The sequence below is a fragment of the Panicum virgatum genome, chromosome 7K (assembly GCF_016808335.1).
Source record: "Panicum virgatum strain AP13 chromosome 7K, P.virgatum_v5, whole genome shotgun sequence".
NCBI lineage: Eukaryota > Viridiplantae > Streptophyta > Magnoliopsida > Poales > Poaceae > Panicum > Panicum virgatum.
Window position 1 is genome coordinate 35409558 of NC_053142.1, and position 14794 is coordinate 35424351.

General features: G+C 51.7%; 3 protein-coding genes and 1 pseudogene across 5 annotated transcripts; 2 read left to right on the forward strand and 2 right to left on the reverse strand.

Moving 5' to 3' along the window:
* LOC120642324 (non-specific lipid-transfer protein C6-like) lies at nucleotides 1-1169 on the forward strand. The gene is made up of 2 exons (XM_039918783.1): nucleotides 1-597; nucleotides 745-1169. Exons 1-2 carry the CDS (start codon nucleotides 261-263, stop codon nucleotides 990-992), a joined length of 585 nt encoding a protein of 194 aa, XP_039774717.1. The 5' UTR covers nucleotides 1-260; the 3' UTR covers nucleotides 993-1169.
* Nucleotides 1170-1175: 6 nt separating this feature from the next.
* LOC120642323 lies at nucleotides 1176-3250 on the reverse strand. Of its 2 annotated transcripts, none has more exons than XM_039918781.1 (5): nucleotides 2474-3250; nucleotides 2172-2265; nucleotides 2039-2076; nucleotides 1810-1945; nucleotides 1176-1717 (listed from the first exon to the last, which is right to left on the reverse strand). In XM_039918781.1, exons 1-5 carry the CDS (start codon nucleotides 2807-2809, stop codon nucleotides 1308-1310), a joined length of 1014 nt encoding a protein of 337 aa, XP_039774715.1. In that variant the 5' UTR covers nucleotides 2810-3250; the 3' UTR covers nucleotides 1176-1307. The 2 variants fall into 2 exon arrangements, with proteins under 2 accessions (XP_039774715.1, XP_039774716.1); XM_039918782.1 differs by having other exon boundaries at nucleotides 2483-3248.
* An 835-nt stretch (nucleotides 3251-4085) lies between these two features.
* Nucleotides 4086-7696, reverse strand: LOC120642325 (lysine histidine transporter-like 6). Of its 2 annotated transcripts, none has more exons than XR_005662565.1 (8): nucleotides 7415-7695; nucleotides 7141-7271; nucleotides 6271-7048; nucleotides 6018-6123; nucleotides 5818-5909; nucleotides 5640-5708; nucleotides 5138-5507; nucleotides 4086-4214 (listed from the first exon to the last, which is right to left on the reverse strand). XR_005662565.1 is itself a non-coding variant. In XM_039918785.1 (8 exons), exons 1-7 carry the CDS (start codon nucleotides 7442-7444, stop codon nucleotides 5409-5411), a joined length of 1305 nt encoding a protein of 434 aa, XP_039774719.1. In that variant the 5' UTR covers nucleotides 7445-7696; the 3' UTR covers nucleotides 5138-5300; nucleotides 5393-5408. The 2 variants fall into 2 exon arrangements, 1 of the variants encoding a protein (XP_039774719.1); XM_039918785.1 differs by lacking the exon at nucleotides 4086-4214 and having other exon boundaries at nucleotides 5138-5300; nucleotides 5393-5507; nucleotides 7415-7696.
* A 1637-nt stretch (nucleotides 7697-9333) lies between these two features.
* On the forward strand, nucleotides 9334-12436 carry LOC120640181 (annotated as a pseudogene).
* Nucleotides 12437-14794: the final 2358 nt, after the last annotated feature.

Genomic DNA, 14794 nt, shown 5'->3' on the forward strand with positions numbered 1-14794 from the left:
GAATCCTAACTCCTAACGCTGCAGCTGCTCACACCAAACTCTCCACCATCCATGCAGGGCTTCACGCCGATCTGCCAAACCGCCATGCATCATGCCAGTTTCCAGATGCCAGCAGGTCCCGGCTCACAGCAATCGCCATCCCAGGAACACACCATTGCCGTGCATCGCCGCCGCTCCAATGCTATAAACCCGCCGCAACCAACCACGAAACACCTCCTCAAGAAGAACCAATCAAGAAACCAATCAGCTAGCGAGCACCAATGGCGCCGGCTCCTGCGCTCCGCGTCGCGCTGCTGCTGCTGGCGGTGTCCGTCGCCGGCGTCCACGCGCAGGCCGGCGGCAGCGGCAGCACCGCCACCTGCAGCACCGACCTGTTCCGCCTCCTCCCATGCCTGCCCTACGTCGAGGGCTCCGTCGCCGCGCCGGCGGACACCTGCTGCGCCAACCTGGGCAGCATGGTGCACGACGAGCCGCAGTGCCTCTGCCAGGCGCTCAGCAACCCCAGCGCGGCCCCCGTCGCCGTCGACATGACACGCGTGATGGCGATGCCCCGGCTCTGCCGCCTCGACCTCCCGTCTGCTGCTGGCGCCTGCGCAGGTGAGCCCTTTTCCATCGTACTCGGAAGTGTGGATCTCCATTGTTACGTGCTTGCAAATTGTTTTTTTTTTCCTTCTTCTCAGGGATTGACAACTCACTGAAAAGTTTTCTCTGATGATGATGAATTGATGATCTCTCTTGTTGCAGTTTCAGGGCTTCTTCCGCCCGGAACAACGCCGCCGCCGCCGGCGGCGATCGTTCCACGCCCAAACGCGAACTCCACTGCCGCATCGACCCTCACGCCGGCGACGAGGACGCCGGCGACACCACGTATGACACCGTCACCGTGGGTGAGCAGCCAGATGCCACGATATAGCAGTGGGTCCAAGGTGGTAGTCGATGGCTTCTCTGTCGCACTTGGTTTTGTGGCACTGATTCCAGTCCTCGCTTTCTGAAGCATTCGGCCACTGACTACCGCAATGGTTGGCATCTCATCAGGCAATTAGAATTGTGTCGTAGAAAAACTCAGTTGTAGTCTTCTTATGTTTCGTTTCGTAGAGAGTGTAGGAGAAAGTAATGCTTGTCCTCCAGGTTGTTCGATCAGAAAAAAAAAGTTGTTCTTTTCAGCGGCATTTTGGTTACTGAACGAATTCCCGTTCAAAGAGCATCCCTGAAAGAAAGTTGTTTCAGAAAATGCCGCAACCAAGCACAGGGTTCACTCTACTGCTTATCCAAATGTTTGCAGAAGTTTACAAAAACACAGGTAGCAGCTAGTCCTCTTTCTCTAAGCAGAAGAGGTAGGCAACCAGGCCTACAACGGGGATGAATTTCACAACATTCACAAACTCAGTAGCATCCGCCTTCACGTTCTGAATGTTGTCTCCGATCAACCACGGCTGAAAAATTGAGTACAGCAAAATGTCCCAGAGGAACGCGTAGGCGAGCCGCTCCGAGAACACATAATTCTGCACATACTCCCACCGTTCCGCGATGTCTCCAAAACCAGCATCTGCACGGCCAAAGAGCGCCCAAACAATGGACAGAATGCAGACCGCCCCGCCGACGGCGCCCACAACCTGTGCACCTTTAACCATAACTGAACCCAACTGTGACCTTGGTGGTGGGGACTTGTCGGTATCCGGGTCATTCAGTCGGATTGCCATGTAAGGTATCAAGAAAGCTGAAGAGAAGAGTTATTACAAACAAATGTTGTTAGACAATCTGAAATGACACGAAGGCATTGCCAACAAGACTAAGATTATGAGAGCATACTGTTTGTGAGGAACATCTGAAAGCCCCACAAGATGTCCAGCGATCCCTTGTACCGATCCCTCCTAGAATCCGTGAAGAGCAGCGGAGCAAACATCAGCGTCCAAGCGATCACAAAGTTGAACAATCCTTCTGCCATCTGGGCAAGCAGGCACAACTTAGTCAGTGCAAGAAATAAGTGAGCAACCTGAATTACCATCTCACAACAAAACGTGAATAATCAGCCGCTTACAGGGTGAAGCACTGGGGACTCCAACAGGTGAACGCCAGCTACACTGCCCAGCAGGGTCACCAAAGGAATTAGGCCCACAATAATGTTGGTAAATAAACTTAGATTGATACAACCATATGGAAATTGTGCTTACCGGAGTTGAGCAGGGGAAGGATGAAGAAGAAATTGAGCGAGAGGCCGATGAGGTCGCTGATGGTAGCATGGGAGATTGCCCACACCGGGTCACCCTGCATGACGGTGATCAAAATTTCAGACAACTCTTTTCAGAAAGATACCATCTGACACAGGACACGATTTTTTGAATCAAGATGCACAGCGGTTGGGATCATAATACTTGCATTGTTCCTAGCAAGAATTCACACCTGAAGATAAATGCAGAGCGATTTGGGAACATGAAAAACACTGAAACAGAAGAGATTTGCGTTTCGAGCTCACAGCACGGACCGGCGCGTAAGGGAGGAGGAAGAGCCAGAGTATGTAGGCCGCCTCGGCGCCCCAGAGCGCCGCCTGGAGCAGCGCGCGCGTGCCGTCTCCATCCTCCGCGGCCACCTCGCCGCGGCCGCCGCCGCGCCTGGCCGCGAACGGCACGGGGGGCCGAGCCACCAAGCGCCTCAGCCCGGAGCTCCCTTGCGCGCCGCGGCAGCAGCAGCCGCCGGACGAGACCAGCAGCCGCGACGCGGCACCGGCCCGCGACGACGCTGGAGGGGCGAGGCGGGTGGCGACGCGACAGGGGGAGGCGCTGCAGAGGGCGGGGCTGGGCGGCGCCGCCATGGTCGCGGACTCGCGGCCGAGCGGGGGCGGAGCAGGGGGATAAGCGCCTTTTGGGCGCGACTTGGTGACTACTGTGGCTGGTGAGCTGACAAGCCAGCAAGGCAACTCTATCAAGTTGCTGCGTGGCCTTCGACGGTCGCGCCATTCGCCGGCTATTTCGTGACCTCAGATCAGACCCTGCTTCCATGGTCCGGGGTCAAGCTTCCATACCCGGCCGCCGGGATGCGTGAGCTGGATCGCCGGCTGCTCCTCTCGACCTCTCCGGCGTGGCGACCGGTCAATCGAGCGCGCGCCTGCCTTGTACTCGGGTCCCTTGCTGCGGGAGCCAGATGAGTCGGCGGCTAGTTGGTTCTAGGGCATGAGTGGGAGATTGGTGGCACGGAGACTGGCGATTCCGGCGGGGACAACGGCGGCGGTGGCGCGGGAGGAGCCGGAGAGAGAGGAGGGTCCGTCAAACCAAGGGGCTATTTGGAAATATTCAGAACCAAAGTAGGGTTATAAATGCAAATTATCGGATAGCGATCAGTAATCACGAACGATCCAAACCAGGGATATACTGAAAATAATCGGATCGTGATTAATATTCGTCATCTAAAGAAGAGGGTGTAACGAAAAAAGTCGGATCGTGATTAATATTCGCAGTCCAAATAGGGGTGTAAATCCAAATATTATGGGTGCATAGATCATACATCCACCTTGTATGCAACATAGGACCACTAGTTTTTTTTTTTCATCAACTAGTGACCAATAATAATAATAATCTCATCATCAAGTATAGCCGTGGTACAATCTACTCTTGGTTTATTCCTTCTCTTTTTCTCTTCATGCCTTTTACTTATGTCGACTGAATGATTATTAGCCTTCTCCTTGTCCTTACGTGCACTCTGTTTTTCTTCATTGCTAATCCATGTCATAACCTGGGTGTTAACAACCAAAACTATCGTAATAACCAAATTAACGAAATAATTATTTATCCGGCCATTTTTGAACCTGAAACCATGCCCTTGCTTGAATTGTATCAACTGAGGCTAGCATACTTGAAATGTAGTACGGACAATTTCATCTATTTGTACCTGAAAAGAGGTTCATAATCAAAATAATAGTGATAAAATTTGATGAAGTGCTATTTATAGATTCATTTAGCAAGACCGAGCTGTTTTGTGATTTGCGGTGTTATTTCCTGAACATGGTGAGAAAACGGTGCTGTTCTAGGAATCTCAACCCCCCCCCCCCCCTACCCCACCCACACACACAACAAAAAAAAAGGACAGATCCATGGCACACACATATGGGATTCACATTTCACTTTAGGTTACATTATTCAGCTCATCTCCACGCTTCAATTACAACTTGCAGATGTTGGAACAGTTTATTTAAATTCAGAGCACAGGAAAAAAGCCCCGTCTATAGTTGGCCAATGGGCCGGCCCGGCACGGCACGGCCCGGGCCCGACTTAGGCCCGGCCCGATTAGGCCCGGCACGATTGGCCCGTTTAATTATTCGTGCCGTGCCGGGCCGGCCCACGTGCCGAAGGTCTGGGCCCGGGCACGGCACGAAGGCCCATTTACTGTGCCGGCCCGGCCCGATTAACACGCCGGCGTCGACGCCCTCCCCTGGCCGCACGCGCGGCCTTGCCTCGCCGCTGTCTCCAGCCCGTGCGGCCGCCGCCGCGCCGCCGTCCCCAGCTCGCGCAGCCGCTGCCTCGCCGCCGTCCGCAGCTCGTGCGGTCTCCGCCCCACCGGCGTCCTAGCGCGCACGGCCGCCGCCTCTCCACCGTCCGCAGCCCGGGCTGCCGCCGCCTCGCCGCCGTCCCGAGCGCGCGGAGCCGCCTTGCCGCCGCCCCCATCCATGCCGCGGGAAAGGGAGACGAGATGCGGACGCCGGACGAGAGTAGAGCAAGTCGGCCGCCGCGGGAAAGGAGGGAGGTGCGGGTGGCGCGCTGGCGCTGCTGTTGCGGGGAAGGGAAGGAGGTGCGGGCGCCGGGCGGCCGAGTGCCACGGGAGGTAGGGAGAGGGAGGGGTGAGGAGAGAGGAGAGAGGTGTGGAGTTAGGGTTTGGTGATGTATATATTCATGGGCTATTGGGCTGGAGTGGTAGAGATTTTTATTGATGGGTCAGATTTGGGAGGTGGGGAGTTAGCAGGTTTTATTCGTGCCGGGCCGGGCCGGCCCACGTGCTTGAGGCGCGGCCCAAGCACGGCACGACGCTCGTGCCGGGCCGGCCCGGGCCCAATTGACTTCGTGTCGGGCCGGGCCTTGTATCGGGCCTAAATCTCGTGCTTTGGGCCGGCCCACGGGCCTCGGGCCTAATGGCCAACTATAGCCCCGTCGCTGAACCACACGCCGATTCATTTGTGCCATATTTTTCGGCCACGCCGTGACTGTTGAAGCAACAGACGAGGACAAACATCTAGCATCATCATCTGTAGAAACGTAACGCCTCGGCGAGCTTCTTCTTGTTGCATCGCCCCTCTGCTTCTCGGTTCCGGCAGACTGCAGCCACACCCCAAACTTGTAATAATAGACGGTAGAACCCGCGTGCACGAGGGGTGACGATCTGTTTGGGGGTGATGTCAGTCACGTACGCGCAGGCGTCAGGGTTCAGGAGTAGAACTGGAACGTCGACGCGTCCTGGATGATGCTCCGTAGCCCGCCGATGGTGGACGCAAGCATCAGCAGCACTCCGACGACGATGCAGCCCTGACAAAGAAACGCAGACCAAACAGGTGAGCGTCCAGAGATCAGTTCTTACTCTGAACTCTCCCCTTTTTTTGTGTGTGGACTCCTGATCAGAATTCAGAGTGGCACGGGAAACTGTTATCGCGCGCCTACCCAGTTGGCGAGCCAGGACGCGCTGAACCTCGGCGGCTTCTTGATCTTGAGCCACAGAATGCAGGGGAGCTGCGAGAAGATCACCGAATAAGTTTGGTCACGTACTGCTGGTAGTAACCTAACCTGGTTAAGTTCAAGAACTTCTGGTCTTTCGGGCATGTGGAGGCAGGCGGCTTACGAAGTAGGACGTCGGCGTGAACCCAAACCCTCCGAAGAAGCCGAGGAGGTCGCCGAAGAACGGGAATGTCACCGCGATGAACAGCGTGAATGCTGCGGCGGCGTCCGTGGCCATCCATGATTCAGATTCATAGGCATCATGATGTCATATTCTTCAATCAACAGGCAAAAGATTAAAGGCTTCAGTGTCTGAGTTCTTACCGACATAAGCCGATCGAGCCACGAGACGGAGGAGCCATCCTTGAGGCACCCTGAATCTCGTGATCAGAATCGTCTCCATGGTTTCGAATATTGGCATCGCGTACACCTGTCGATGTTGCAGATTCAGAGGTTTAAGTTTCTGTGTTCCAGTTGAGTATCAGCCATGCACGAGTTTCGTCTTCAGTCAGTGACATCAGACATACACGCGCAAATGGACAAAAACAACTTATCAAAATAGTAAGTACTTGATGACCTGGTAGCTTCCGAGGACATGGATGACGACCATCATGTTGGCGGCGGCGACGAGCCAGGGCGGCCGCTGCAGCGCCACGAGGACGTTGTCGCCGACGTCGCGGTCGAACGCCCAGTACCCGACGAGCGCGACGGGGAAGTAGCACGCCGCGGTGACGAGGTACGCGGCGACGGTGCCCTTCCACATGGGCGCCCGGGACGGCTTGGTGGGCGTGGACGGGATGGTGGCCTGGATCTCCAGCACCACGCCGTGCCCCGCGTACGCGAACGCCACCTGCCCCAGCGCGCCGAACACCCGGAACGTCGAGTCCGCCGCCGTGCCGCCCTTGTACGCGTAGCTCACCCCGCTCACGGGGCCGCGCGCCACGCACGCCGCCCACGAGATGGTCGAGTAGCTGAGCGACATGGCGGCGGCGAGGAAGGAGACGGCGGTGATGGCGTCGAGGTTCGGGAGCTGGGAGAGCAGGAACTGGGAGGAGCCGAAGATGCAGATCCAGTAGGACCGGTGCAGCGGCGCGCAGGTCGGGCACGCGGACTCGGCGAACTTCTGGAGGCAGCTGCCGCCCGTGACCATGTACACCATGTCGCAGCCGAGCTGCACGATGAGCTGCTGCGGCACGACCACCCAGGGGCCCAGGCGCGGGCCCAGCGCGTGCGCGCCGAGGTCGCGGAGCCGGTCGAACCGCACGCCGGGGACGCACTCGTGCAGCTGGATCAGCAGCCACAGCGTGTAGAGCGTGATCCCCCACGACGCCAGCAGCGCCGCCGCCCCGGGGCCCCTGCAGAAGACAAGAGAAGAAGAAGAAGCAGGTCTCAAAGTGAGCCACCGGACGATCGACGACGGTCATGGCGCGACGGTTATTGGCATTACCATCCTAGGTGCGCCATGGCGTAGGGCAGGCTGAGCACGCCGGCGCCGACCATGGCGGTGACGTTGTGGAACGTCACGTACCACCACTTGGCGCGGCGAGGGGTGGCCTGATCTGCCGCGTCATCGACCACCTGGTAAATTAGAAAAAAAATACCCCCCATCAAAACCATCATCCCAGGACGTTCATCATGAATAGTTAGCAGGCATCTATCCGTTAACACTCTGAAATCTTATTAGTCAGTGTCCAAGACACCACCAGGTGGCACGCCCAGACCTTGGGAAGAACTGACGAAGAGGAGACCATGGCCAGCAGTGTCGTCAGGTCCGCACACACACCAGCTGATCACCTGATCAGCTCAGGATGCGCAATCCGGCGGGCATCGCAGGCCTCGTACTTATAGCAGCTCATGACCGGCCGGTGATGGGCATCATGCCTGCTTCATTTTTTCTTGGGAAAAAGGAGCCCCGGAATTTAGGTACCCGCACTGCAGACATAAAGCCGGCGTAGATCATTAGGGTTCCCGGTAAGGATGATTAGGTGCCGAAACAAAAGGAGCGGCCTCGGTTCATCCTCGAATTATGAAAGCTAATATCGGTTGGAAAGGAAATGTGCCGGATCGATCCCTGGGAATCTCTGTCCTGTCAAGCTCGGGCACAGTCGATCCGCGATCAAAGTGGCGATCGATCTGGTCGATCTCTTACTGCCATTGGGATTTTTTTTTCTTCGGCCAAGTATACTCCACGGAACGAGGAAGCTTCTTTGAGGATATGCTCTATGGTTCCGTTTGTTTCGGTTTCTGGCTGATTTTGAATATTCAATTTTGAAAAATTCAAAAATTAGATGGCTTCCAGAATCGAGAATCCAGGTGATTACGAACTCTCGATTTTGCGAGTCATCTAACTTTCGGACTATTAAAATTTATAAGCTTTTAAAGCCGGCTATAAGCTGAAATCTGGGGGCTTTACGCCAAATCTGGGGGCTTTACGCCGTCCAAATGCACGCGAATAACCTGGAGCTTTACGCCGTCCAGATACACGGGAATTCTGGCGATGATAGCTGAGTTCAGTGGCGAGAGCAAAGTGAAATGGTTGTGCGATCTGGGTTAGGTGAAACACCTAGAGAGCAGGCAGGACTGACAGGAGTACTGATTGGTTTCATTGGGAGGTCTCAGACTAATTGATGTGTACAAGTACAGAGTTTTCATTGAAACTCGAAAGTACATGGGTACTGATGGTGTTTGGAGCCGCCGGTGAGAAAGGCGAGAGGCAGATGTTTATTAGTGACATGAGAATGATGATAGTCTAAGTTGCTTTGAAATCGGCAAGAGACATGTGCGGCTCTCGGATGAACGAGACAAATAAAAGGACGGAGGAATTCTTTACCGTTTCTAAAGGACAGGTTACAAAGGGTGCACCGTGCACACAGGGTACTCATGCGCGTGCCCGAACCTTAGCAGAAAATAAGATTAGAGTAGTAATCCTTTTTACCGCTGAAGAAGATTCTCAAAGCACCGGAAGAATCACCAAGAAAAGTTAGGGATTTATTTAGCTATGGACAAATGCCTGCTGCTATGAGTGGTAACAAAATTTATTCTCATCTTATTTGCCTCTTCTTTTCTATCTATCTATACTATAAAAGATAAAAAAATTGAAAACTTTTCTCACCAACATTAACCCAGCCATCTCTCTCACAAATCTCCTCCTGAAGGCCCATATAAAAGAACTAGCTGCTTGACAAAATTTAGTAGGAGACAAAAAAACAACATTAAGGGAATTGTTTCTGCCATAATCGCCTGTTTTTTTTCACCACCGCGCCTGATGCCCGCCCGCCTGTACCCACCCCCGCGCAGCACTTGATTTCGGCGAGCTTCTTTCCAAAACAGACGCGCCGCCGGGACGAGCATCTCATGGATTCCTTTCTCTCCCCCGTCCCTCGCGGTCTCCTTCCTTTCGGATCATCCATATCCAAGACGCCGTGCCCCCGTGCGCCCCCACCGCCGCGCTATTCCTCCCCCACCCCGCGCCCTTGCCTCACCCGCCCCTGCGCCAATCCTCCGCCACCGAGCCCCTGCCTCGCGACGGCCTACCGTTGTACGAGCTCGGCGACGCCGTCGACGATTTCCACCGCGCCGGCGCCCGACGACAGCTGGAGGGCCAGAGATCTGTAAGCCCCCTGACCCGACTCCGTCACCCATGCCGCCCGCGCGCGCCTGCGTCGCGAACTCCGCCGCCGCCACCCCGCTCGGCCCTTCCTCCTCCGCCCCGCGGGCCACAGCCCCACACCGACTCAACCCAGCGCCCACCCCGCCCACGCTCTGTGGTGCAGGGGCCGCCGCCGCATCGCCCTCTCCCACAACCCGACTCTGACACCCCAAGCCGCCCGCGCTGCCTCGCGACCTCCATCGTCACCGCCGCCCGCGCGGCCCATCCTCTTCCGTCCCCAGCCCGAGCCCCATGCGGACCCAACCCCAGCGCCCACGCCGCCCACGTGCTCGGGGTCTACCCGGACGAGCTCATCGCGTCTTCCTCATCCGGTCAGGGCCGCAGCGTTCCTCCCCTTCGCGTTGTCCGCTATCTCTGGTGCGACCTAATATAATCTGTGGTTGATCTGGTCAGGCGAGCAGCGGCGGCGGTAGCAGCAAGGATGCGGAGAAGGTCGGGGAGTGCCTCCAGGACGTGGGGATCTGGAACGGCTCCACCAGCAGCGCTGCAGGTTGTGTAGTCTCATGCCCGTCTTGCGTTGTTAATTCCTGGAGATGCGAGCCTCTCAGAAGGTTGAATAATTGATCTCTAATCTACGTGTGCTGCTTTGTTGTTCCAAGGGATGCTTCTGCATCTTAGTCGGAAGAGGTGAAACGCCTGCCTGGTGGTAAGGCAAGAAAAAGGTTGGTTCCCTCACTTATAATTCACCTCACATTGAGTCACGATGATTACTGGTCTACTAAATCTATTATTAAATGATAGTTTGAAGTTCAGAAATTTGAGTTATGTTTTGTGAGAGTGTACCTCATAAGAGTGTCTAGATATCCTTCTATTCAGTGCTGAATATACTGCTGCTAGCTGATGTTCATTTTTCAGTGCTATTATACTACTGTTTTGCTGGGTTTAAGCCAATTGAGGTATCCGTAGCCAATGTCTTCAAGAAAAAGGTTGGTTCTCCCACGAGCTTCCCATATTTTTCAGTTGGTTAGGATTGAACCATTGCCGTCTACATTTAAGCCATCGCGACGTACAATTCTAAATTAGCATGAAATCTAAATGTTACAAGCTCTACATCCGTGCCTCCGATCAGCCACGCATAGAGCTTCCTGCCTGATCAGATCGCCAGCCTGCTGAGTTCCGATCGGCTCTCTCTCTGACACTGATTCTTTTGTTTCAGTAACCTTGTTCTCATTTTTTGGGTAGAAGCTACATTCAAAGATCCATCTGATTGTGAAGATTATTGTGCATTATCTGTCAAGTTCATGACCTAGGTATGCATTCTCATTTGCATATCAGTAGAAAAATTGATCAAAACTCACCTTGTTGAAACAAATGGAAGAGAATGAGTTCACAATGTCAAAAGTGAAAAATTATGGTATGACGGGGACAAGTAAATACTGAAAAAAAAACTATTGTTAGAGTTCAGGGAATGGATGTCGGTCTGCTAAGTAATCACTAATCAGGTTAACGTCTGTAAGCCTTTCAACGTTGAATGTGGTATTGTACTACAATTTTCTTAAGAAATATATTAGCACCTTTTGCCAATAATAATATCTGATATAGATCATGATTGTTTGTTTGTCGTGTCATTGGTTATGAGTAAAACATTAATCAGTCCTAAAATTTACGTGTGTAAATTGTGATGAAGGTTTGCTGAGGAACTGAGTCACAAAAGAAAGATGCTGCTGTTGAGATCTTGAAAGGTAACTGATTGGTCCATCATACTTGAACAATATGTGGAATTTCCCAGTGTATTTCAGTGATCATGTTCTGCACTAAAGATTATGGCAGAAGATTTTGAATTCTAACTATTTTCTGTAGTCTATCATCATTTTTATAGAAAACCATATTGCTCTGTGTGGGTAGTAACATAATTATGACAGCCTCAGGGGCTATGATAGTTTTTAGTTCTTCTCAAATGTGTGCAGGCAAATATGCAATCCTCAGTGTGGTTAACCCATCTGTGACTATTGATATGTTACATTTCATTTCTTATCTATCATGTAAATATATTATTGCTTTCAAAAGCCTGCCACCTGAGTCCTGCGTTTCTCACATTTATTGTATTTTCTATTTGGTACAAAGTCATATGGAGTTCTTTTTTAATTATGTGATATACTCAGAAGCAGCTAACGGCCAGCACTAATGCCCTTGTCTTGTTATCTATATATACCTCTTTGATTATCTGGGTCTTATATTTGAGTCATTTTTCTTCCATGCATATGTGTGCATACAAATTCTTGAGATAATTAAATCTAACTTGTCTGACTTGTGCTCTTCTTTTGTCTTACAGAGATGAAAGATGACATGGAATTATCCAAGAAAGCACAGCTTGATATTTCCTCTGCTGCTGAGCCTGTGAAACTGTTCGACAAACCTGCAGCCAGACCACCCTATGATAAGCCTTCTGGAAATGTTCTATCTGCAGAGAAGAGTCAAATTCCGAGGAACAAGCCTGGCTGGAAATTTCGTGCACAGTATAGGTGATGCTACAGCAGATATGTTACTGGTGGAGACAAAAAAGGGGTTCAGACCAAGTAAGACAACAGATCATACAGAGCACCAGGATGGACTCCTGTGAGGGTCTTATTACATCGGTGGATCTCCCATTGGCCGGCATTTTCTCTTGTGGCCTGGATGAGACAGTCTACTATGGTCTGACCAAAGCAGAGTGGTTGGTTCCTCGATTTGCAAGATGAAGTTCCATCCTCCTGTCCCAGCAATCTAAGCACTACTTTCATCTTAGATCTTCGGAGGATAACATAGTAGTTGATGCTAAGTATAGTAGTATGTAGAACCGAATAGTACATGACACTGTAGGAGGGAAACCTAATGGTGTTGCCCCTCCCTCTTTTTTTAGATTCCCCTTCATCTCTGGTGGATAATAAGTATCAGCTGCCACTCGATTCCCACAATAGGTGACACTACGTGGGATGTGAAGCTCTGTAATTCTTTATACCCCTTTTGTCCTCGAGTTGTTGTGAAATATATTGGATATTAGGGTTACAATTTCATTAAGACATAAGAAGTGTGTAATGTCAAAATAATATGAAACCCAAATTATGTGATGATACAGCATGCGAGAAAAATAATATGACACTATGTCGGCATAGACTCTTTGACTTTTTTTTTTCAGGATAGTTTGCCCTTGCAGTCCATGAAATGTATTATAAAAAGGTAAATATCTCTGTCTGGTTAGCATAAATATTATAAATCACATTTTATTTTCTGATATCAGCTGCATGCCGCCATGAGAAAGGTGATAACTGCTTCCAGTTCTTCATGGTTACATCTTCAGTCTTATTTTTGTTGGCACTCTTTATTTGGCTAGAAACACCAGCAAATAATGAATTTTGAATTCGGGTTGTTAATTTGCAGAATACAAGAATTCTGAATGCCAAACACTTGTAATGTATACTATTTGTATTGGTATCTTAATGTAGTAAGATGTTACATATGGTTCACACTATGAGATTTATTTAAACGATCATGTGAAGGTCGAATTGTCTGTTTGCATCTCTAAGTAATATTATAATTTGTCTTAATTTTTAGTTATGTGATTTTTTTTATTCTCTCTATCATGCGAAAGGTCAAATTTTTATATTGAATTGCAAAGATACACTAATAAATGAATTAACTATTTAGTAGTCTTGATGCAATCCAAATATTTTTAAATAAAATTTGTTCTTTAAACACGTATATGTGGTACGTGCATCTCCACTAGTCCTTTTAAAAAGGGAAAAGGTGCCCAAAGCCCTCTAAAAAGCGACTAAAATAAGCGCTGCTCCTCCATTGGGTTTTTGCTATAACTGTGCTGGGCCTCAAAATAAATGGGCCTCAAATGTGGCTCCGTCTCTCTTTTGCACTTGGACGAGATTGCAAACTGCCTGAGCGTTGGGCACTTTCCAGATTCGGTTCGCTCCTCTTGTCTCAACGGCTCAAGATGTGTGAGCTAGATTTTCGCGTGCATGCGTCGTAGTCGTCCCGTATGCGAGTTTGTAACTTTTCTGGGCTGGAAGCTTTTCCTGCTTGTTCTAAAACTGTTGTCAGGTTCCCGTTGTTCTTGTTCACTCTAGAAAGGAAACGGATGCGTAGGTTTAATTTGAGCCCGGACGCGGATAGACCGTGGACGGTGGACGTCGTGCCCTACGCCACTCTGCACCAAGTACTACCAACCAAGATAGCACCGAAAGGCCCCCCAGGGCACTAGACTAAAGGTTGAAGCCTACGCATATGCTGTTCGCCAGCGGCAATACCAACTTCTGAATTGCGTGATGGATGAAGTAGACGAGAGTAACATTAAACACCGATATGCAGGAGATCAAAGCATAGCAGTCTAGCTGATGCGCTCGATGTCCATATCCCCCCTCGCCCCTGCTTAATTATATAAAAAAAGTGATGCGCGTGGTATCATCAGCCGTAAAACTAGACCAAATGTCGGTACCCCAGAACTGGGGTACCCCCTCTTGTTGTGTCTAGACAAAAGCCTTGTGGTTATTCTTAACTACATCCAAACAGTCGGACCCCTGCGATCCGGAGCCCTCTTCACCTGACAACGGTCCCGGACCCGTCCCCCGGCTGGGGAAGGTCTGGGAGCACCGCGTGTTCCGGAAGAAGCAGACGCTCAGCCCAAACGGCCGGGCTCCGGACCTCCTGTAGAGGTCCGGACCCCCATAGGGTCTCGGACCCCTTATAATAACCAGACCCCCCACTAAGGGAGGGGATTGACACCCCACCTCGGGGAGGTCCGGAGCTGCCACGTGTCTGCAAGCACAGACACGTATGTAAAGCCGCTTGGTCTCCATACTAAGGTTCACCCACCACTACATTCATTGCGGTAGGTGAACATCCGCTTTGATATAGCAGAAGCCGGGGCGATTCTTTGACCAGGGGGCACTATTGATCGCGTATTACCAAGATGCATAGTGGAGCTGCTGGTGCCGCCCACGCCACGCCTGTCAGTCTGCCATAACAGATGGATACGACGGCTCTGCTTCACCCATTATGACGCCTACATAATAGCCTCAACAGGTCACGCCGCAAGCTACGTTCCCCCAACGGGCACCTTGCTGACGGGACAAGAGAAGACCACCTTTCGTCAGAGGGTCAGCAGGGGATGGAAGCATATCGGAGGAAAGATTCGTAACCACTGTAGCCATTTGAGTACTCTGCGCAGTATGCTGCACAGTCACGTTGGGCCCACTTGTCGGGGCCTCAACGTCCTATGTATCCGCACCCCTTGGTCTATAAAAGGGGGCGCCCGCTAGAAGAAAAACTCAGGCTGGGTGAAAGCCAGGACTCGGCAGAGGATAGATTCATACACAACCAAGATCAAAACCTCTCCCAGTGGATGTAGTGTATTACGCTCCGGCGGCCCGAACCACTCTAGATCGTGTGTTCTTGTGTGCTTGTCTCAGAGCTAGATTAGCCCAATCGCCTAGTACCTTCCCGA

Excerpts from the sequence above, each read along its gene's own strand:
- LOC120642325 (XM_039918785.1), bottom strand. The coding sequence starts at position 7,444 with ATGGTCTCCTCTTCGTCAGTTCTTCCCAAG. Across the intron at positions 6,124-6,270 it reads ATGTCCTCGGAAGCTACCAG|GTGTACGCGATGCCAATATT; the intron begins GTCATCAAGTAC and ends CAACATCGACAG. Across the intron at positions 5,508-5,639 it reads CGTCCTGGCTCGCCAACTGG|GGCTGCATCGTCGTCGGAGT; the intron begins GTAGGCGCGCGA and ends TTTCTTTGTCAG.
- LOC120642323 (XM_039918781.1), bottom strand. The coding sequence starts at position 2,809 with ATGGCGGCGCCGCCCAGCCCCGCCCTCTGCAGCGCCTCCCCCTGTCGC. Across the intron at positions 2,266-2,473 it reads CTTACGCGCCGGTCCGTGCT|GGTGACCCGGTGTGGGCAAT; the intron begins GTGAGCTCGAAA and ends ACCGTCATGCAG. Across the intron at positions 2,077-2,171 it reads CCTTCCCCTGCTCAACTCCG|CTGGCGTTCACCTGTTGGAG; the intron begins GTAAGCACAATT and ends TGGGCAGTGTAG.
- LOC120642324 (XM_039918783.1), top strand. The coding sequence starts at position 261 with ATGGCGCCGGCTCCTGCGCTCCGCGTCGCGCTGCTGCTGCTGGCGGTG. Across the intron at positions 598-744 it reads TGCTGCTGGCGCCTGCGCAG|TTTCAGGGCTTCTTCCGCCC; the intron begins GTGAGCCCTTTT and ends CTCTTGTTGCAG.